General features: G+C 39.0%; 1 protein-coding gene across 1 annotated transcript in view; it reads right to left on the reverse strand.

The window, feature by feature from the left end:
• The window catches only part of PSME4 (proteasome activator subunit 4), a gene marked incomplete in the record, with an annotated part of 938,614 nt that overhangs the window by 115,054 nt on the left and 800,482 nt on the right, over window positions 1-23,078 (reverse strand). Inside the window, 3 exon segments of the mRNA XM_053712692.1 lie at window positions 4,038-4,129; window positions 5,286-5,390; window positions 16,866-17,018. Of these exon segments, the coding sequence (XP_053568667.1) occupies window positions 4,038-4,129; window positions 5,286-5,390; window positions 16,866-17,018 (350 nt within the window).

The following is a 23,078-nucleotide window of genomic DNA, read 5'->3' on the forward strand; positions in this document are numbered from 1 at the left end:
CACCGCGAACAGAGCTCCCAGAACCTTCGCAAAGATTCTTGGAACAGTAGCCAGCCAAAGGGAAGAGCTACAAACTGGAAGTGCTGATACAGAAAGACAAACCTTAAGAACTTGAGGTGATCCTGGTGCACTGGCACATGAAGGTCCTTCAAAGTCTATCGTAGTCATAAACTGACCTTCTTGAAGTAGGGGCAGTATAGACCCTATCGTCTCCATTTTTAACGATGGAACCAACAGAAACTTGTTCAAGCACTTTAGGTCCAGAATCGTGTGAAAGGTGCCCTCGTTCTTTGGTACCGCAAAAAGGTTTGAATAGTACACTAGACCCCTTTCTGCTAGAGGTACCGGTACAATTACTCCTAGAGAGGAGAGATCCCTCACGCACTCTAGAAAGGCATCTTGTTTCTCTGGTTTTGACGATAGATTTGACAAGAGGAATCTGCCCCTGGGAGGATGAGTTTTGAAACCTATCCTGTAACTCTGGGCAACAACTTCCAGAACCCAAGGATCCTGTACGTCTCTCATCCAAGCCTCTGAAAAAAGAGATAGTCTGCCCCATACGAGATCCAGAGACGGATCTGGGGCCGCCCATTCATGTCGATTTTGTCTTGGTGGGCTTCTTGCTCTGCTTGGCTTTATTCCAAGACTGAGATGGTTTCCAAGATCCCTTGGACTGCTCGGGTTTCGCAGCAGGCTGCTGTCGTTGGGACTTGTCAGAACGAAAATTAGGACCCTTAGGTTTATTCTTTTTATCCTGCAGCAGAAAGGCACCCTTGCCCCCTGTGACCGTGTCCAGGCATGGATCGAAAATAATTTTTCACTTAAATGGAAGGGAAAGCAATCTAGATTAGGACGTCATGTCAGCAGACCACAACTTCAACCACAGAGCCCTCCGGGCCAGAACAGAAAAGCCTGATGTCTTGGCATTCAAGCAAATAATCTACATATCAGCATCACAAATAAACGAATTAGCTACCCTCAGGGTCTTAATTCTATCATGTATCATTGAGGGGAGTGTCCACCTCCATCATTTCTGACAGAGTCACACCAATAGATATCGGCTCCCGCGACTGCAGGTTGAAATACGAACCCTGTGTGTTGAAACATCTTTCTTAACTAGGTCTCTAATTTCTTATCCATGGGTTCCATAAACGACAAACTATCCTTGAGGGGGATAGTGGTGCGCTTAGCGAGCATTGAGATAGCTCCATCCACCTTAGGGACAGATCCCCACAATTCTAGCCGAGAGTCTGGAACAGAGAACAATTTTTTTAAATGAAGAAGGGGAGAAAGATTATCCAAGTCTCTCCCATTCATTGTTAATAATATTCACCATCTTTACAGAACCGGAAAAGTCTGGGGCACTACCCTGTCCTCATAAACTTTATCAAGCTTAGGAAAAGAAGGTTCCTTGGGTAACTTCGGTTCCGGAACCTCTAGAGTAGCCATCACCTCTTTTAACAAAAAGCGTAAGTAAAGTCTGGTTCCTATACAGCCGGAGGTTTAGAGGCCGCAGATTCCGAACCAGAGAGAGAGTCCTCCGAAGTATCGGAATCCTTTGCATCAGAGGATAATCTAGCCTCAGATACATCCAACGGAGTAGATAACCCCTGGGAAGGATAGCAATGTTTAACCTTTCGCTTGCGCTTAGCCGGGCGAGGTAAAGCACTAAAGACTGTAGATACCGCCGTTTGCAACTGCTCAGCAAAATCAGGCAGCAACATGGCCCCTCCCGCAGAAGGATTAGAAGTGCACTGGGGAGCTGCATCTGTAATTGGAGATGAATGTAGGGAAAGCACCTCGTGGGACGTGGATGGCTCAGTGGTACTAAACAATTTATTTCTTTTAGATATCACTATTTTATCAAGGCATGTGGAACATAGTTGAGTAGCCAGGTATACCGAAGCCTCCTCACAATAAACACAGGCATTAGATTTAGGTATCAAAATCCTCCATAGCTTGCGCCTTTAATATGGACTATAGCAACAATTAAATGGCACCCTTATACTCCCAATGGCCGGGGCACCCACAACCTCCTATGACCCAGGCCCCCAGAGAAACCGCTTTCGTCTCCTGCAACCAACGGTCAGGAAAGGAAGAGAATGAGGCCACACCCGGTCACATGGAGTCCCATGCAGGACCGCCCCTGCAGCCGAGAACAAGCGCGCCAAACTAAACAGGCTGCGCAGTAATCAAAATGAAGGAAGAACATGACTGTTCACACTTTGCCAGAGCCACATCTCACACATGTCGCAGCAAAAATAACAATAAAGCAATCATGTATACATCCCCCCCTGTTCAATAATCACCTTTCCGGAGATATTAACCCTTGATTCTATACAGATATAAAAAATGAAGCGATCTTACCAGAATCAACGCCGTGGAACAGGAACACAGCCTCTTAAGTTTGACAGTATGTAGCATCGCTCCTGACATGGACTTGAGTGAAGAAAGCAGGCAGTGAAACTCGTCAACACTGATTGCTTAAGGAGCTGTTAATACGAGTCTGGATGGTTTCGCAGAAAGACTCTCCCTGCATCTCCAGACCCTAACATTCGTCAATGCTCTCACTGAGAGAGTGACAAGACTACTTAAAACTCCAGTCCCCTTCCGAAGAGTACTACCCTCCATAAGATACTACTCCCAAATCTTCTGACACTTCTCTGCCATCCTCCTGTGACGAAAGGTAAAGAATGACTGAGGGATGAGTGGAGTGGGGAAGGTATTTAAAGGGACACTGAACCCAAATTTTTTCTTTCATGATTCAGATAGAGCATGCATTTTTAAGCAACTTTCTAATTTACGCCTATTATAATTTTTTATTCATTCTCTTGCTATCTTTATTTGAAAAGCAAGAATGTAAGTTTAGAAGCCGGCCCATTTTTGGTTCACAACCTGGGTTTGTCCTTGCTGATTGGACAGCACCAATAAATAAGTGCTGTCAAGCGTTCTGAACCAAAAATTGTCTGGCTCCTTAGCTTAGATGCCTTCTTTTTCAAATAAAGAAAGCAAGAGAACAAAGAAAAAATGATAGGAGGAGTAAATTAGAAAGGTGCTGAAAATTGCCTGCTCTATCTTAATCCCAAAAGAAAAAAATTGGGTTCAGTGTCCCTTTAAGCCTTTGGCTGTGGTGTTTTTGCCTCCTCCTGGCGGTCAGGTTCTGTATTTCCCACAAGTAATGAATGAAACCGTGGACTCTCCTCGTATTAGATGGAAATACAATATTTGCATAGCGAAAATTCTGTGTAATATTTTCATCAAATGGAACAATATAAATGAAAGTGACAACAATGAAATTAAAACAGATAAAAGACTTCAAAAATACAATGACATTAGTAAAAAAAATATATTTTGAAACTTACAATTTTTGAACATTCATGCAGCAGAAAAATAAAGCAACTGATAAAATAATAGTGCAAAAAGAAATGCTCTTATATGTTCAAACATTTTATTATTGCACTATTGCTTGCAGGTAACTGAGTTTAAACCCTGCAAAGGAGGTAAAGTCTGCTCCAAAGCAGCAATGCACTACTAGGATCTAGCTGACCACATCTGGTGAGCCAATGACCAGAGGGGAATACATGTGCAGCCACCAATCAGAAACTAGTAGAGCATTAGCTCCTGAGCCCACCCAAGTATGTTTTCAACAAAGGATACAAAGTAAATATGATAAGAGAAGTAAATTAAACAGGCTCTTAAAATTGGGTGGCATCTAGTTGCTTCAGAAAAAGGGTGAAAATTCCTTTCAAGTATGCAAAAACAAATAATGTATGTTTAATACGACACCCTGTAATGACTGCTCTAAGAGGGCTAGACATGATGAATTAAACGTAAAGTTTGTTTAGCTAGAAGAACATGGTTCCCAGAATGAAATAAAATATTTGCTCTTTGTCACTACAAATGTTTGTGCCAGGGATGCTTTAACGTTTTGCGTGCGATTTCCTTTACTTTTTTATTAATACAATACATGAATGCTTGTGGTTTTTCAATAAACAAGACATTTACTAATTATGAAGAAGTTATATGTACTTGCTCACCAGGCATCTACAAAAGATCCTCCTTCACCACTTACTGGAGACTCGAGCAGCAGCTCAAACAACCAATGCAGTTTTCGTGGATCTCTGCTCTCCTAAAGAAAAGGTCAACATTTTTAGAGAAGGAAAAAATTGAGAGAGCACAATCAGTTGTCAGGCAGAAAATGTGTTTTAGAAACAAATTATTTGAGCAGCATCACCTCAATGCTGGGGAATTTCCATTAGGATCTACAGAAGAATTCTAGTTATACAGTTCTACTGTACTACTATTTACCTATCGTAGATCTAGAGTGGCAACAAAATCCATAACACAGGTATACGAGTCATCAAAAGACACACACATGCCTGGAAATTACAAGGTCTCTTTGCTTGTGCACAACAATCAATACGCTTCTGACAATTTATTATCAGTTATTTGTAGAGCTCCAATAGCTTCTGCAGCGCAAATTTGATAATTTATTAGAAGAAGTACTGAAATCATGGCAAGTCTGGAGCCTTGAAGACTGGACTGAAAGCTTGTGCCTTAATATTTTTGTCTAGATCGTTAAATCATTTTGCAGCACTATACAAATAAAGGACAATAATAGATCAGATAAGGCAAGCATTTTCGAGAGAGAGAGAGAGAGAGAGAGAGATAGATAGAGGAGAAAGAGGAGAAGAAGAAGAGAGAAGAAGAGGGGGAAGAGAGGGAAGAGGGGAGAAAGAGAGAGGAGAGAGAGAGAGAAGAGGGGAGAGAGAAGAGGGAAGAGAGAGAAGAGGGAAGAGAGGGGAGAGAGAAGAGAGAGAAGAGGGAAGAGAGGAGAGAGACATTATACACTAAATTTTTCTTTGCATAAATGTTTTGTAGATGATCCATTTATAAAAGTTTTAGGAGAATACTGATGTATACCTACTCCAGCTTGCTCCTGTTTGTGTAAAGTCTTTTCATATGCAGAGGAAGGGGGAGTGTCTGTATTTTCTGCAATAAAACCACTTACAGTGGGTGTACCAGCTAATCTTTTCAACATAGCTAAACTGGGAGCTTCTAAGTAAGTTTTAAACGGTTTTATACTGTATTTTTAGATACGTTTCTGTGCATATTATTCTTTATAGTAGTGTCTATTACATGCAGTTAAATGAAAATTGGAGTATACTGTCCCTTTAAGTACTGTCTGCTAAACAAAGACATGTTACAGAAATAACAAACAGCCAAATAACAGTATGAACATGTAGAGATATAGCCGAAGTAATTCGATGAAGCACGACACTTACACAAGAGGTTGCAATACATGTACCCCAGTCACTATAAGTTTCCACAGTGATATTTGATAATGCTGTTCTCAGAAGTGGGTTCAGAAGAAGCCACAAATTTTCTACCTGTCCCAAAAAAAAGATACAAATCAAGCACAGTAATATAAAAAAAATAAACTTTTCAATTTTGTACTTAAAGTGATGGTAAACTCTCCCCTTTATAAAAACATATCTGGAGTTAAATTAATCAGTTGTAATGAATATACGCTGTAACTTACTTTTTAATATAAAAATGCAAATACCCTGTGCTCCGCCACCCACTTCAAAAGTACATTTTTATTTGAGCTAAAAGGTTTGAATTGTTCTCCAATCAGAGCTCTCCCCTTAAGGCACTTTTGTTGTAGCTAGAGTGCTGATTGGAGAACAATTCAAAACTTTAGCTCACAGAAAAATGTACTTTTGAAGTGAGCGGCGGAGTGCAGGGAATTTGTATATCATATCTATCTTAAAAATTAAGTTACAGCACATCTTCATTACATAGAAGGTGCCACAATAGTGCAGGATCAGTGATGTTGGATCATCACACGCTTCTACAGATTATACTTACAAAGTATAAAGCACTTGAAAAGTGCCACAGAGGCCTTCTGGACCTTTTTAGCTGCCCAGATAGCTATCCTCTCGACCCAGTAGATGTATAAAAGCTCCAAGGTAGAGTGATCACCTATACTCCGTGTTCCGCAGTCAGATATCAATAGCCCAGGGTTATAATGGGAAGAACTGCTCACAGACAAGGCGATATAGAAAGGCTCCAAATGATTATCCCAAATAGTATAATATATACTGCTGAAAAAAGTTCAGTCGTGATGCCTAATCGTATCAAACAATATGGCTTTATTTTAAAAGTGATTATATCACACAACGCATTTCCCGGTCTTCACGACCGCTTCATCAGGTGTATACTCACAGATTAAAACTCACAACTTTAAAACAAATCTCGGTGTCTATTGCTGATTAATGCGCATATGCACACATATCCCATTGTCCAATAGGATACCAGATTTACAACCGGCTTCTTCATTATTTGTTGTTAGCGTGAATGGTAAACAAACATACCTACCATTGACAAGCAAGTGTGTAAGAAGCGGGGATTGATAAAATATCTATTCAAAAACATAAAACCTGCTGTGTCATGCAAATATATAGAGGAACAATTCTGAGTGCAAATCTAATATAAACATAAGATAATAATATGTATGGGATTATAAGGGGGTGGCTAACGAAGCCTGTCATATATCTGCACCTAATAATATTTGGCAGGCAAATGCGTGCGCATAGTACCCTAAAAATAATAATAAACCACACATAGGTACAAATAAAGCATAAAAATTAATGTAAATACAATTGTATTGTCACCCATACTTGAAAAAAAAATATATATCCTAAAACATAAATAATATATACATACAAAATAATAATACAAAAAGATTTAAAATGTAATGCTATAAAATATATATACATGGTGTATGGAGAAATATAACCCCAGATCTATAGTACATGATGAAATGATAAAAGGATGAAAGAATAAAAATCACACTGTTCAGATAGATCCTAATTACTACAATCATAATATTGATATCACCTAGAGTAACCACTATGATATACCATAGATCAAAATATGCTGTGTTCAGTGTCGTAGAACAAAATATGTTAATCTTGACCCTAGGACGTATTAACAGATACGTTAGGACAATATAATTGTCCACTATAGTCATAAAATAAAATAGATTAAAATAAAATATGATGTGGCTCTGTTAACATATAACACATGCAAAAACAGAATTTATGCTTACCTGATAAATTACTTTCTCCAACGGTGTGTCCGGTCCACGGCGTCATCCTTACTTGTGGGATATTCTCTTCCCCAACAGGAAATGGCAAAGAGTCCCAGCAAAGCTGGCCATATAGTCCCTCCTAGGCTCCGCCCACCCCAGTCATTCGACCGACGGACAGGAGGAAATATATATAGGAGAAACCATATGGTACCGTGGTGACTGTAGTTAGAGAAAATAATTCATCAGACCTGATTAAAAAAACAGGGCGGGCCGTGGACCGGACACACCGTTGGAGAAAGTAATTTATCAGGTAAGCATAAATTCTGTTTTCTCCAACATAGGCGTGTCCGGTCCACGGCGTCATCCTTACTTGTGGGAACCAATACCAAAGCTTTAAGACACGGATGAAGGGAGGGAGCAAATCAGGTCACCTAAATGGAAGGCACCACGGCTTGCAAAACCTTTCTCCCAAAAATAGCCTCCGAAGAAGCAAAAGTATCAAATTTGTAAAATTTGGCAAAAGTGTGCAGTGAAGACCAAGTCGATGCCTTACATATCTGGTCAACAGAAGCCTCGTTCTTGAAGGCCCATGTGGAAGCCACAGCCCTAGTGGAGTGAGCTGTGATTCTTTCAGGAGGCTGCCGTCCGGCAGTCTCATAAGCCAATCGGATAATGCTTTTAAGCCAAAAGGAAAGAGAGGTAGAAGTCGCTTTTTGACCTCTCCTTTTACCAGAATAAACAACAAACAAGGAAGATGTTTGTCTGAAATCTTTAGTAGCCTCTAAATAGAATTTTAGAGCACGGACTACGTCCAAATTGTGTAACAAACGTTCCTTCTTTGAAACTGGATTCGGACACAAAGAAGGTACAACTATCTCCTGGTTAATATTTTTGTTAGAAACAACTTTCGGAAGAAAACCAGGCTTAGTACGCAAAACCACCTTATCTGCATGGAACACCAGATAGGGCGGAGAACACTGCAGAGCAGATAACTCTGAAACTCTTCTAGCAGAAGAAATTGCAACTAAAAACAAAACTTTCCAAGATAGTAACTTAATATCTATGGAATGTAAAGGTTCAAACGGAACCCCTTGAAGAACTGAAAGAACTAGATTTAGACTCCAGGGAGGAGTCAAAGGTCTGTAAACAGGCTTGATCCTAACCAGAGCCTGAACAAATGCTTGAACATCTGGCACGGCTGCCAGTCTTTTGTGAAGTAAAACAGATAAAGCAGAGATCTGTCCCTTTAGAGAACTTGCAGATAATCCTTTCTCCAAACCTTCTTGAAGAAAGGATAGAATCTTAGGAATCTTTATCTTGTTCCATGGGAATCCTTTGGATTCACACCAACAGATATATTTTTTCCATATTTTATGGTAAATTTTTCTAGTTACAGGCTTTCTAGCCTGAATCAGAGTATCTATTACAGAATCTGAAAACCCACGCTTTGATAAAATCAAGCGTTCAATCTCCAAGCCGTCAGTTGGAGGGAAACCAGATTCGGATGTTCGAACGGACCCTGAACAAGAAGGTCCTGTCTCAAAGGTAGCTTCCATGGTGGAGCCGATGACATATTCATCAGGTCTGCATACCAAGTCCTGCGTGGCCACGCAGGAGCTATCAAGATCACTGAGGCCCTCTCCTGATTGATCCTGGCTACCAGCCTGGGAATGAGAGGAAACGGTGGGAATACATAAGCTAGGTTGAAGGTCCAAGGTGCTACTAGTGCATCTACTAGAGTCGCCTTGGGATCCCTGGATCTGGACCCGTAGCAAGGAACCTTGAAGTTCTGACGAGACGCCATCAGATCCATGTCTGGAATGCCCCATAATTGAGTTATTTGGGCAAAGATTTCCGGATGGAGTTCCCACTCCCCCGGATGGAATGTCTGACGACTCAGAAAATCCGCTTCCCAATTTTCCACTCCTGGGATGTGGATCGCAGACAAGTGGCAGGAGTGATCCTCCGCCCATTGAATTATCTTGGTCACTTCTTTCATCGCCAGGGAACTCCTTGTTCCCCCCTGATGATTGATATATGCAACGGTCGTCATGTTGTCTGATTGAAACCTTATGAATTTGGCCTTTGCCAGTTGAGGCCAAGCTCGGAGAGCATTGAATATCGCTCTCAGTTCCAGAATGTTTATCGGGAGAAGAGACTCTTCCCGAGACCATAGACCCTGAGCTTTCAGGGATTCCCAGACCGCGCCCCAGCCCACTAGACTGGCGTCGGTTGTGACAATGACCCACTCTGGTCTGCGGAAGCTCATTCCCTGTGACAGATTGTCCAGGGTCAGCCACCAACGGAGTGAATCTCTGGTCTTTTGATCTACTTGAATCATCGGAGACAAGTCTGTATAATCCCCATTCCACTGTCTGAGCATGCACAGTTGTAATGGTCTTAGATGAATTCGTGCAAAAGGAACTATGTCCATTGTTGCAACCATCAATCCTATTACTTCCATGCACTGCGCTATGGAAGGACGAGGAACAGAATGAAGTACTTGACAAGAGCTTAGAAGTTTTGATTTTCTGACCTCTGTCAGAAAAATCCTCATTTCTAAGGAATCTATTATTGTTCCCAAGAAGGGAACTCTTGTTGACGGGGACAGAGAACTTTTTTCTTTGTTCACCTTCCATCCGTGAGATCTGAGAAAGGCTAGGACGATGTCCGTATGAGCCTTTGCTTTTGACAGGGACGACGCTTGAATTAGGATGTCGTCCAAGTAAGGTACTACTGCAATGCCCCTTGGTCTTAGAACCGCTAGAAGGGACCCTAGTACCTTTGTGAAAATCCTTGGAGCAGTGGCTAATCCGAATGGAAGTGCCACAAACTGGTAATGCTTGTCCAGAAAAGCGAACCTTAGGAACTGATGATGTTCCTTGTGGATAGGAATATGTAGGTACGCATCCTTTAAATCCACGGTAGTCATAAATTGACTTTCCTGGATGGTGGGTAGGATCGTTCGAATAGTTTCCATTTTGAACGATGGTACCCTGAGAAATTTGTTTAGGATCTTCAAATCCAAAATTGGTCTGAATGTTCCCTCTTTTTTGGGAACTACAAACAGATTGGAATAAAATCCCATTCCTTGTTCTCTTATTGGAACTGGAAGTATCACTCCCATCTTTAACAGGTCTTCTACACAATGTAAGAATGCCTGTCTCTTTATTTGGTTTGAGGATAAGTGAGACCTGTGGAACCTTCCCCTTGGGGGTAGTTCCTTGAATTCCAGGAGATAACCTTGAGAAACTATTTCTAGCGCCCAAGGATCCTGAACATCTCTTGCCCAAGCCTGAGCAAAGAGAGAGAGTCTGCCCCCCACTAGATCCGGTCCCGGATCGGGGGCTATCCCTTCATGCTGTTTTGGTAGCAGTGGTAGGCTTCTTGGCCTGCTTACCCTTGTTCCAGCCTTGCATTGGTTTCCAGGCTGGTTTGGGTTGTGAAGTATTACCCTCTTGCTTAGAGGATGCAGAATTAGAGGCTGGTCCGTTTCTGCGAAAGGGACGAAAATTAGGCTTATTTTTAGCCTTAAAAGACCTATCCTGTGGGAGGGCGTGGCCCTTTCCCCCAGTGATGTCTGAAATAATCTCCTTCAAATCTGGTCCAAATAATGTTTTACCTTTGAAAGGGATGTTAAGCAATTTTGTCTTGGAAGACACATCCGCTGACCAAGACTTTAGCCAAAGCGCTCTGCGCGCCACGATAGCAAACCCTGAATTTTTCGCCGCTAATCTAGCTAATTGCAAAGCGGCATCTAAAACAAAAGAGTTAGCCAATTTAAGTGCGTGAACTCTGTCCATAACCTCCTCATATGAAGATTCTCTACTGAGCGACTTTTCTAGTTCCTCGAACCAGAAACACGCTGCCGTAGTGATAGGAACAATGCACGAAATTGGTTGTAGAAGGTAACCTTGCTGTACAAAAATCTTTTTAAGCAAACCCTCTAATTTTTTATCCATAGGATCTTTGAAAGCACAACTATCTTCGATAAGAATAGTAGTGTGTTTGTTTAGAGTAGAAACCGCCCCCTCGACCTTGGGGACTGTCTGCCATAAGTCCTTTCTGGGGTCGACTATAGGAAATAATTTCTTAAATATAGGGGGGGGGAACAAAAGGTATGCCGGGCTTTTCCCACTCTTTATTTACTATGTCCGCCACCCGCTTGGGTATAGGAAAAGCGTCGGGGGGCACCGGAACCTCTAGGAACTTGTCCATCTTACATAATTTCTCTGGAATGACCAAATTGTCACAATCATCCAGAGTAGATAACACCTCCTTAAGCAGTGCGCGGAGATGTTCTAATTTAAATGTCACAACATCAGGTTCAGCTTGATGAGAAATTTTTCCTGAATCTGAGATTTCTCCATCAGACAAAACCTCCCTCATGGCCCCTTGAGATTGGTGTGAGGGTATGTCAGAACAGTTATCATCAGCGCCCTCTTGCTCTTCAGTGTTTAAAACAGAGCAATCGCGCTTTCTCTGATAAGTAGGCATTTTGGATAAAAGATTTGCTATGGAGTTATCCATTACAGCCGTTAATTGTTGCATGGTAATAAGTATTGGCGCACTAGATGTACTAGGGGCCTCCTGTATGGGCAAAACTGGTGTAGACACAGTAGGGGATGATGTAGTATCATGTTTACTCCCCTCATTTGAGGAATCATCTTGGGCAATATCATTATCTGTGGCATTACTGTCCTTACTTTGTTTGGACGCTATGGCACAATTATCACATATATTTAAATGGGGAGACACATTGGCTTTCATACATATAGAACATAGCTTATCTGAAGGTACAGACATGTTAAACAGGCTTAAACTTGTCAACAAAGCACAAAAAACGTTTTAAAATAAAACCGTTACTGTCTCTTTAAATTTCAAACAGAAAACACTTTATTACTGAATATGTGAAAAAGTATGAAGGAATTGTTCAAAAATTACCAAAATTTCACCACAGTGTCTTAAAGCATTAAAAGTATTGCACAAGCTTTAACCCTTAAAATAACGGAACCGGAGCCGTTTTTAAATTTGACCCCTATACAGTCCCAGCTATATGCTTTGCTGAGACCCAACCAAGCCCAGAGGGGAATACGATACCAAATGACGCCTTCTAGAAGCTTTTTTAGTGATTCTTAGATCCTCACACATGCATCTGCATGCCTTGCTCTCCAAAAACAACTGCGCAGTAATGGCGCGAAAATGAGGCTCAGTCTATAACTAGAAAGGCCCCCAGATTAAAAAAGGTGTCCAACACAGTGCCTGCCATTTTTTAAACGTTCCCCAAGATTATAATGCCAATTGTTAGCTAGAATCTGCATAATATGCCCCAATAAAGCAATCGTTTTAGCCCATAAAAATGTCTACCAGTTTTTTAGCCCTTTTTTAAGCCCTTTATTCTTTTATGTTTGACTAAGAAAATGGCTTACCGGTCCCCATGAGGGGAAATGACAGCCTTCCAGCATTACATGGTCTTGTTAGAAATATGGCTAGTCATACCTTAAGCAGAAAAGTCTGCTGTTTCCCCCAACTGAAGTTACTTCATCTCAACAGTCCTATGTGGAAACAGCAATCGATTTTAGTTACTGTCTGCTAAAATCATATTCCTCTTACAAACAGAAATCTTCATCCTTTTCTGTTTCGGAGTAAATAGTACATACCAGCACTATTTTAAAATAACAAACACTTGATAGAAGAATAAAAACTACATTTAAACACCAAAAAAACTCTTAACCATCTCCGTGGAGATGTTGCCTGTGCAATGGCAAAGAGAATGACTGGGGTGGGCGGAGCCTAGGAGGGACTATATGGCCAGCTTTGCTGGGACTCTTTGCCATTTCCTGTTGGGGAAGAGAATATCCCACAAGTAAGGATGACGCCGTGGACCGGACACACCTATGTTGGAGAAAAGAATACTATCAGTAAGATGAGATGTAGTGATAAAGACTAAACTAGTGGGTATATTGCTAATTATTAAACCAATAAACTAAATGATGCTAGGTCAAAAGTATACAGTATGGTGATTAGACAGGCGGACAAGGGGGGTGGGATAGTATTGTAGGATTTGGAAGATAAGGAGGCTAATCGCATTCTTTTGGATACAGATTATTATAAGAAGCTGAGTTTCAACCCAACCAAACAATATCTTGTTGGTCTCAAACTTATTGATGCAGGTTTTTTGGAAGGTATATTAACAAAGAAAGAATTAAAATACCTGGTTCCGAGTACTCCTAATCTTGCATACTATTACCACCTTCCAAAGATCCACAAATGTATAAAAAATCCACTGGGCAGACCGATCATATCGGGGATTGGAAATTTGACATGCAATTTGTCTAAATATATAGATCACTTCCTAAAAAAATTGGTGTTGGGTCTGCCATCTTACATGAAAGATACCCCTGATCTAATCTGCAAGCTATCAAATCATAAAAAACTAGCCCTGATTTAATTTGGCCGTCATGTGATGTTTCAGCGCTGTATTCAAATATAGCACATGACCTTGGTTTAAAAACAAGACAATTTTTTAAGAGGAGATATATATTTACCTTCTAAACAAAGGCTCTTTTTACTCGAAGACATTTCTTTTGTATTGAAACACAATTATTTTGTGTTTCAGGAACAGTTTTTTCTACAGATAAAAGGAACGACCATGGGTACTAGGTTTGCCCCCAGTTTTGCTAATTTGTTTATGGGGATTTTGGAGGAGGAATACATCTATAACTCTCCGCTGGGGGCAAACCTGGTATTTTATGGCTGTTTCATCGACGACCTGCTGTTTATTTGGAATGGCTCGGAGGCATCAGCTATACAGTTTGTTGAGTCCCTTAATAACAACAATATGGGCCTGGATTTTACATAAAAAATTAGTAAAGAGAGCAAAGAATTTTTGGATCTGGTTTTATATTGGGGTAAGGATGGCTCTGTCCAAACAAACATTTTTTAAGACAGTAGACACCAATAGCTACTTAAATTATAAAAGTAATCATTACAAACCATGGAAGGAAAATATTCCATACAATCAATTTTGCAGAAATCGAAGAAATGGTACAGATCTGCAAATATATGATGAACAATCCAAAATTCTGAGGGATAGATTTTTAGAAAAGAAATATCCGTTTAAACTGGTAGAAGAAAGTTATTATAGAGCAAGGAACAAGATAGATCAGAATTTTTCACAACTGATGATAATAAACAAAACTATAAAGTAGTTCCTGCTAAAGATAGATCAAATAATCTACGCTTCATAACACGATATAATAACCATAATAGAATAAAAAATATACTACATAAACATTGGTTCATATTAAAGGGTGATCCGATACTTAAGGAGCTGTTAGATGAGTCTTCCATCTGTACTTTAGAAGGTCCACCACTTTGAAAAATAAATTGGCCCCCAATAAGGTGGTGATGAGGAAACATCATACAAGAGTGGGAAACCGAGATCCTAGAAATATGTCCTCTTTTTTTTTTGGGAAAGAAAGGTTTCTTTAGATGCAATAGACCAAATTGTGGTCTATGTATGTATACCACAGGGACCAGAATAAATTTTAAATCTTACTCATCTAAAGAGGAATTTGAAATAACATCACGTTTTACATGTAATTCCGCTTTTGTTGTTTATTTGTTGGAATGAAAATACGGAATACAATACATCGGTAGAACCTCTAGACCCCTAAAAAATGAGGTGGGGTGAACATCTTAGAAATTTGAATTTTTTTTTAGTTAACCACAGTGTACCCCGCCATGGAGCTAAATACCATGATGGCCAATCCAATATTTTTAAGATATTCCAAATTGAATATATTGCCCCAAAATGGGGTAGAAATAGATTTATACATCTAAGAAAAAGAAAGACATTGGATTTGGAAAATGAAAACTATTAATCCACATGGTTTGAATGAACATATTGATATGGCTGCTTTTAATTAAATTTAAATTGTAATATCATCCTAGCAGCATCATATCAGAAGATTATGTAGACATATTAGATTGCATTGGAAATTACGCGATTTATCTCTGTAATCCCTATTGTCATATAGTGAGAGAAGTATTTTAGGACCGGGGAGTATTTACTAGTACTCCCAAGAGTGGAAGGATTGTCTTAGAGAGTTATACTTTTGACCTAGCATCATTTAGTTTATTGGTTTAATAATGAGCAATATACCCACTAGTTCAGTATTTATAACTACATCTCATCTTACTGATAATATTCTTTTTGCATGTGTTATATGTTAACAGAACCACATCATATTTTATTTTAATCTATTATATGATTATAGTGGACAATTATATTGTCCTAACATATCTGTTAATACGTCCTAGGGTCAAGATTAACATATTTTGTTCTACGACACTGAACACAGCATATTTTGATCTATGGTATATCATAGTGGTTACTCTAGGTGATATCAATATTATGATTGCAGTAATTAGGATCTATCTGAACAGTGTGATTTTTATTCTTTCATCCTTTTATCATTTCATCATGTACTATAGATCTAAATGTATTGTTAATATGGGGTTATATTTCTCCATGCACCATATATATATATATATATATATATATATATATATTTTATAACATTACATTTGAAATCTTTTTGTATTATTATTTCGTATGTATATATTATTTATGTTTTAGGATATATATATTTTTATCAAATGTGGGTGACAATACAATTGTATTTACATTAATTTTTATGCTTTATTTGTACCTATGTGCTGTTTATTATTATTTTTAGGGTGCTATGCGCACGCATTTGCCTGCCAAATATTATTAGGTGCAGATATATGACAGGCTTCATTAGCCACCCCTTTTTAATCCCATACATATTATCTTATGTTTATATTAGATTTGCACTCAGAAGTGTGCCTGTATATATTTGCATGACACAGCGGGTTTTATGTTTTTGAATAGATATTGTATCAATCCCCGCTTCTTACACACTTGCTTGTCAATGGTAGGTGTGTTTGTTTACCATTCACGCTAACAACCAATAATGAAGAAGCCGGTTATAATTCTGGTATCCTATTGGACAATGGGATATGTGTGCGCATGCGCACTAATCGGCAATAGACGCCGAGATTTGTTTTAAAGTCGTGAGTTTTAATCTGTGAGTATACACCTGATGAAGCGGTCGTGAAGACCAGGAAACGGGTTGCGTGATATAATCACTTTTAAAATAAAGCCATATTGTTTGATACGATTAGGACTCACGACTGAACTTTTTTCAGCAGTATATATTATACTATTTGGGATAATCATTTGGAGCCTTTCTATATCGCCTTGTCTGTGAGCAGTTCTTCCCATTATAACCCTGGGCGATTGATATCTGACTGCGGAACACGGAGTATAGGTGATAACTCTCCCTTGGAGCTTTTATACATCTACTGGGTCGAGAGGATAGCCATCTGGGTAGCTAAAAAGGTACAGAAGGCCTCTGTGGCACTTTTCAAGTGCTTTATACTTTGTAAGTATAATCTGTAGAAGCGTGTGATGATCCAACACCACTGATCCTGCACTATTGTGGCGCCTTCTTCTCTTCTACTTTTCTACATCTTCATTACAACTGATGAATTAAACTCCATCTAAAATATCACTAACATTCCAGATCATTTTTATAAAGGGGAGAGAGTTTACCATCACTTTAACTGTTTAAAAACATATATACTCATGAATAAGTCAGCAATTATATTTATCCTTTATAAGTTTGATAGAACCTGTGACCAGACTATCTTCATTAAGAAATATACAGTATGAAAGTACCTTTTCAAAAGTCCAATGTTTGGAGCCTCTGATTAAGCCAGCAATGATTTCAGCCACACATCGCTGTGTGCTGTCATGGGAGTCTGCAACTAGTCGCTCCAAATGGGGTTTAAATACTGGCAAGAAAGCATCATCAAAGTTTCTGAAGAGACCCTATAATCATTTAAAACATATATTAGCTTAACACACTCTGTGCAATCTGTGCAAATACTTGTATAACTTCAATAACCTTTTTCATTCAGCCTTAGATAACCAAAACATTTCAGCCAAAATTGGAACCCACATGGATGCATTTCAGATTTGAATAGAAGCAATTTTGTAACCTACATGTATTAGCAAAACTGTTTCTAATAAAAGCTATAGCTGTTTCAAAAGGGTATTTAAGTATGCACCGTGCACCAGCGTTTTAAACACAGCACTTGCTCAGAGAGCCTAAGGTGTTTGTACCATCTGGTAATGACTCAATGTATTAATTGCTGACAGTGGCAATCTGAGCAGCTGCAGAAATTAAAATGCTGGTGCACTGAGAATATCTAGCTAAGCTTCACATGCACGTGCAGAGAAAAATGTTAACACCAAAACAGTGATAACTTTTACTAGAAGCATTTTTGCCAATATATGTATATTGCAAATATGTTTCTTTTCAGAGATGTAATTCATCTTTGTGCATTTAAATTTTGACCGGAATGTCCCTTTAAGGAATTAACCAAATCAAGTGTGTGTAAGTTTTAAAGCCTCCTGTTCTGAAGAAAGACTTTTACATGGTTTGTGAAGAGTGAGTATACTTCATAAATTTATGATTCCCAAAACAAGTTTTATAACATCACTGGAAGACTATAATTGTTTTTAAAAATGAATCTAAAAAAATAAATAAATAATAAACACACATCTATTTAAGAAACATTTTAATCCAAAGGTTTATTCATTCTGAAATATAGATTTGTTTTTAATTATATAGCAAGATGCTGTATATTCATGGCTGTAATTTGTTTTCCCGTGGTAAATAAATTCCATTATTCCATTCACAATGTCATGCTCTCCCAAAGGTTTCCATCAGATTATTATGGAATTTTTTTCTATCTTGAAGATATCACATATTATAGGTTTTGTAGTTCTCAAAACTGTGAATTTGTATTTGCAGATATAACATGTCCTATATTCACAGCAAGAATTTTATAAAAAAAATTAACATACAGAGTTGATAAATAGACCTTAAAGGGAAATAATCATTAACTATATGTTTTGGGTTCCAGATAGAGCATACAATTTTCAGATTTACTTTTATCAGATTTGCTTCATTCTCTTAGAATCCTTTGTTGCAAGGGAGTAATGCTCTACTGGGGCCTAGCTTAATATGTTGGGTGAGACAGTGACAAGCAGCTATCTCACAGTAGTGCATTGCTTCTGTGCCTACCTATGCAGGCTTTTCAACAATGGATACCAAGAAAACAAAGCAAATTAGCTAAGCGTAGTAAATTGGATTTTTTTTTTAAAAATTGCATGTTCTTTCTGAATCATTAAAGTTTAATTTTGACTATACTATCCCTTTAATGCCATTGCTCCCCTGCAAACCTGTGTACACAGAATCCACACATACTAAGTTTCAAGAAGCTCACTGAATAAAAGATTGTTTGGAGTGGAATAGATCTGCAGAGGACAAACTATTTCAATTGTTATTAATGTAATCAGGTGTACAGGTGAAAAAATGATCATAAATGAATGATTAACCAATTAAACTGGAGATAGTTCACCTTCAAATAATTTTATCCATTTCAATGATCTATCTAATGATATATAACCCAATAAGTAATAGTCTGAGATAATTGGAAAAAAATAATCTGGAAATGTATTATTATAGAAATGAAAACCATGATTCCCCCCCCCAAAATTTTTATTTGAAGTTATACAGTATAAAAACAGTGGTAAGGATACAATATAATCAGTGATATAAGCATATGTCCAAGTATTAGCATCTGAATTGTGCAGCTTATAACTTATAGGTAAAATATAACATTTTAACACACAAACATAATCATTGTTAAGTAAGTAACCTATGTACTCTCAGTCAAACCTCTTTTTTGGTCACAGTTTTCAAGGTAATGTAAATCTTATTTTCCCCTAATGTAGAATGGAAAGAAACTAGAAAAGGTTGTATCTCGCATAGAAGATAGTGGTCTCTCTCGAACCTCTAGTATTATATCGTGGCTTGAGGATATAATAGGGGGTAACAAATAAAGGCAAATAAAAGTGGAACTTCTATAGGATGCATTTTCCTACGCTTACGATGTAAGCACTAAGGAGTGGGGGGGCGCGAAGATGCTTGGGTAAAAATGTTAGCGAAACATTCAACCAGGGTAGTGAACAATCTCAATAGACACTATAGTGTCATAATAACAGTTTAACATAGCGAGAAGGAGGATATTATTCAAAGAGTTGCCACTCTCAGAAAATTAACAGAGTTTTGTGAGTTGGGCATTCCGAGCAAATTAAGGCAAAATACCAGAATAAAGTCCCTCATCAGCCGTACAAATACCAAAAATAAAAACTATGGTGAATTAGGTGCGGAGATGTGAGATTTATATTCTATCAGTACTCTAACCAGCTGGGTATCACAATCAAATTTACTCATGGTAAGCAACAAAAATAGATGATCCAGTATAGGACTACGCTCACAATAGGTAGTATCGGGTATTACTATGTATATGGGTTACTATCAGGTATCACTTAACTTATCAGTATCTTAACACATGGCTTGTCAATTTCCAAGCATCAGGATTAGGTTTTATATATATATATATATATATATATATATATATATATATATATACACACACACACATACAGTATATATATATATATATATATATATATATATATATATATATATATATATAGAGAGAGAGAGAGAGAGAGAGAGAGAGAGAGAGAGAGAGAGAGGAAATGTTACATATTAGGTTAGAGACTCCTTGCAGTTTCCCCATACTGTCTACACATCAATGGAAATGAAATTATCAGGGAAGCAAAATGTATGTATGGTAACACCTGTAGATCGGAAGCATTAGGCAAGACAAGTGATATAAGATATTTTATAAATTGCAATAGTACGCATGTAATTTATCTATTGACTTGTCAGGGGTGCAACATTCAATATGTGGGACGCACTAAACGGTCCTTGAAGGACCGAGTCATGGAACATCTCAGGTCCATAGAGGACCCTGACTCAAGAACGCCCATTGCCAAACATTTTAGAAATTTTCACAATTCTGACAAATCTCTGTTGAAAGTACAGGGCATAGACTTTATCCCTAGACATCCCCGGGGTGGTGACAGGGAAAAGAAACTGGATGAAAGGGAGGTTTTTTGGATTCTACATTTAAAAACTAGGGTACCTACGGGTTTGAATTCCAGAATGGATGTAAATATGTTTGTTCAACGTTGACCAACCAACTATAATGCATTGTTACAGAAAAAAAGTGTTCTTTTATACATAATACTATTCTAACTAACGCATTATAAACTGTTTCTCCAACATAGGTGTGTCCGGTCCACGGCGTCATCCTTACTTGTGGGATATTCTCCTCCCCAACAGGAAATGGCAAAGAGCCCAGCAAAGCTGGTCACATGATCCCTCCTAGGCTCCGCCTTCTCCAGTCATTCTCTTTGCCGTTGTACAGGCAACATCTCCACGGAGATGGCTTAGAGTTTTTTGGTGTTTAACTGTAGTTTTTATTATTCAATCAAGAGTTTGTTATTTTAAAATAGTGCTGGTATGTACTATTTACTCTGAAACAGAAAAGAGATGAAGATTTCTGTTTGTAAGAGGAAAATGATTTTAGCAACCGTTACTAAAATCGATGGCTGTTTCCACACAGGACTGTTGAGAGGAATTAACTTCAGTTGGGGGAAACAGTGAGCAGACTTTTGCTGCTTGAGGTATGACACATTTCTAACAAGACGATGTAATGCTGGAAGCTGTCATTTTCCCTATGGGATCCGGTAAGCCATTTTTATTACATAAAGAAAAAAAAAGGGCTTCACAAGGGCTTTTAAGACTGTAGACATTTTCTGGGCTAAAACGATTGATATATAAGCATATTTTATACTTCATAGCTTTGAGGAATTATTTTATTCTTGGGAATTATGTAAAATAACCGGCAGGCACTGTATTGGACACCTTATTCTCTAGGGGCTTTCCCTAATCATAGGCAGAGCCTCATTTTCGCGCCTCTATTGCGCACTTGTTTTTGGGAAGCATGACATGCAGATGCATGTGTGAGGAGCTCTGATACATAGAAAAGACTTTCTGAAGGCGTCATTTGGTATCGTATTCCCCTTTGGGCTTGGTTGGGTCTCAGCAAAGCAGATACCAGGGACTGTAAAGGGGTTAAATATAAAAACGGCTCCGGTTCTGTTATTTTAAGGGTTAAAGCTTTCAAATTTGGTGTGCAATACTTTTAAGGCTTTAAGACACTGTGGTGAAATTTTGGTGAATTTTGAACAATTCCTTCATACTTTTTCACATTTGCAGTAATAAAGTGTGTTCAGTTTAAAATTTAAAGTGACAGTAACGGTTTTATTTTAAAACGTTTTTTGTACTTTGTTATCAAGTTTATGCCTGTTTAACATGTCTGAACTACCAGATAGACTGTGTTCTGTATGTGGGGAAGCCAAGGTTCCTTCTCATTTTAATAGATGTGATTTATGTGACACAAAATTTAGAGAAAATGATGCCCAAGATGATTCCTCAAGTGAGGGGAGTAAGCATGGTACTGCATCATCCCCTCCTTCGTCTACACCAGTCTTGCCCACACAGGAGGCCCCTAGTACATCTAGTGCGCCAATACTCCTTACTATGCAACAATTAACGGCTGTAATGGATAATTCTATCAAAAACATTTTAGCCAAAATGCCCACTTATCAGCGAAAGCGCGACTGCTCTGTTTTAGAAAATACTGAAGAGCATGAGGACGCTGATGATATTGGTTCTGAAGTGCCCCTACACCAGTCTGAGGGGGCCAGGGAGGTTTTGTCTGAGGGAGAAATTTCAGATTCAGGGAAAATTTCTCAACAAGCTGAACCTGATGTGATTACATTTAAATTTAAATTGGAACATCTCCGCGCCCTGCTTAAGGAGGTGTTATCTACTCTGGATGATTGTGAGAATTTGGTCATTCCAGAGAAATTATGTAAAATGGACAAGTTCCTAGAGGTCCCGGGGCCCCCCGAAGCTTTTCCTATACCCAAGCGGGTGGCGGACATTGTAAATAAAGAATGGGAAAGGCCCGGCATACCTTTCGTCCCTCCCCCTATATTTAAGAAATTGTTTCCTATGGTCGACCCCAGAAAGGACTTATGGCAGACAGTCCCCAAGGTCGAGGGGGCGGTTTCTACTCTAAACAAACGCACCACTATACCCATAGAAGATAGTTGTGCTTTCAAAGATCCTATGGATAAAAAATTAGAGGGTTTGCTTAAAAAGATGTTTGTTCAGCAAGGTTACCTTCTACAACCAATTTCATGCATTGTTCCTGTCACTACAGCAGCGTGTTTCTGGTTCGATGAACTAGAAAAGGCGCTCAATAAAGATTCTTCTTATGAGGAGATTTTGGACAGAATTCATGCTCTCAAATTGGCTAACTCTTTCACCCTAGACGCCACTTTGCAATTGGCTAGATTAGCGGCGAAAAATTCTGGGTTTGCTATTGTGGCGCGCAGAGCGCTTTGGCTAAAATCTTGGTCAGCGGATGCGTCTTCCAAGAACAAATTGCTTAACATTCCTTTCAAGGGGAAAACGCTGTTTGGCCCTGACTTGAAAGAGATTATTTCTGATATCACTGGGGGCAAGGGCCACGCCCTTCCTCAGGATAGGTCTTTCAAGGCCAAAAATAAACCTAATTTTCGTCCCTTTCGCAGAAACGGACCAGCCCCAAGTGCTACGTCCTCTAAGCAAGAGGGTAATACTTCTCAAGCCAAGCCAGCCTGGAGGCCAATGCAAGGCTGGAACAAAGGTAAGCAGGCCAAGAAACCTGCCACTGCTACCAAGACAGCATGAGATGTTGGCCCCCGATCCGGGACCGGATCTGGTGGGGGGCAGACTCTCTCTCTTTGCTCAGGCTTGGGCAAGAGATGTTCTGGATCCTTGGGCGCTAGAAATAGTCTCCCAAGGTTATCTTCTGGAATTCAAGGGGCTTCCCCCAAGGGGGAGGTTCCACA

Source organism: Bombina bombina, chromosome 4, assembly GCF_027579735.1.
Source record: "Bombina bombina isolate aBomBom1 chromosome 4, aBomBom1.pri, whole genome shotgun sequence".
Taxonomy (NCBI): Eukaryota; Metazoa; Chordata; class Amphibia; order Anura; family Bombinatoridae; genus Bombina; species Bombina bombina.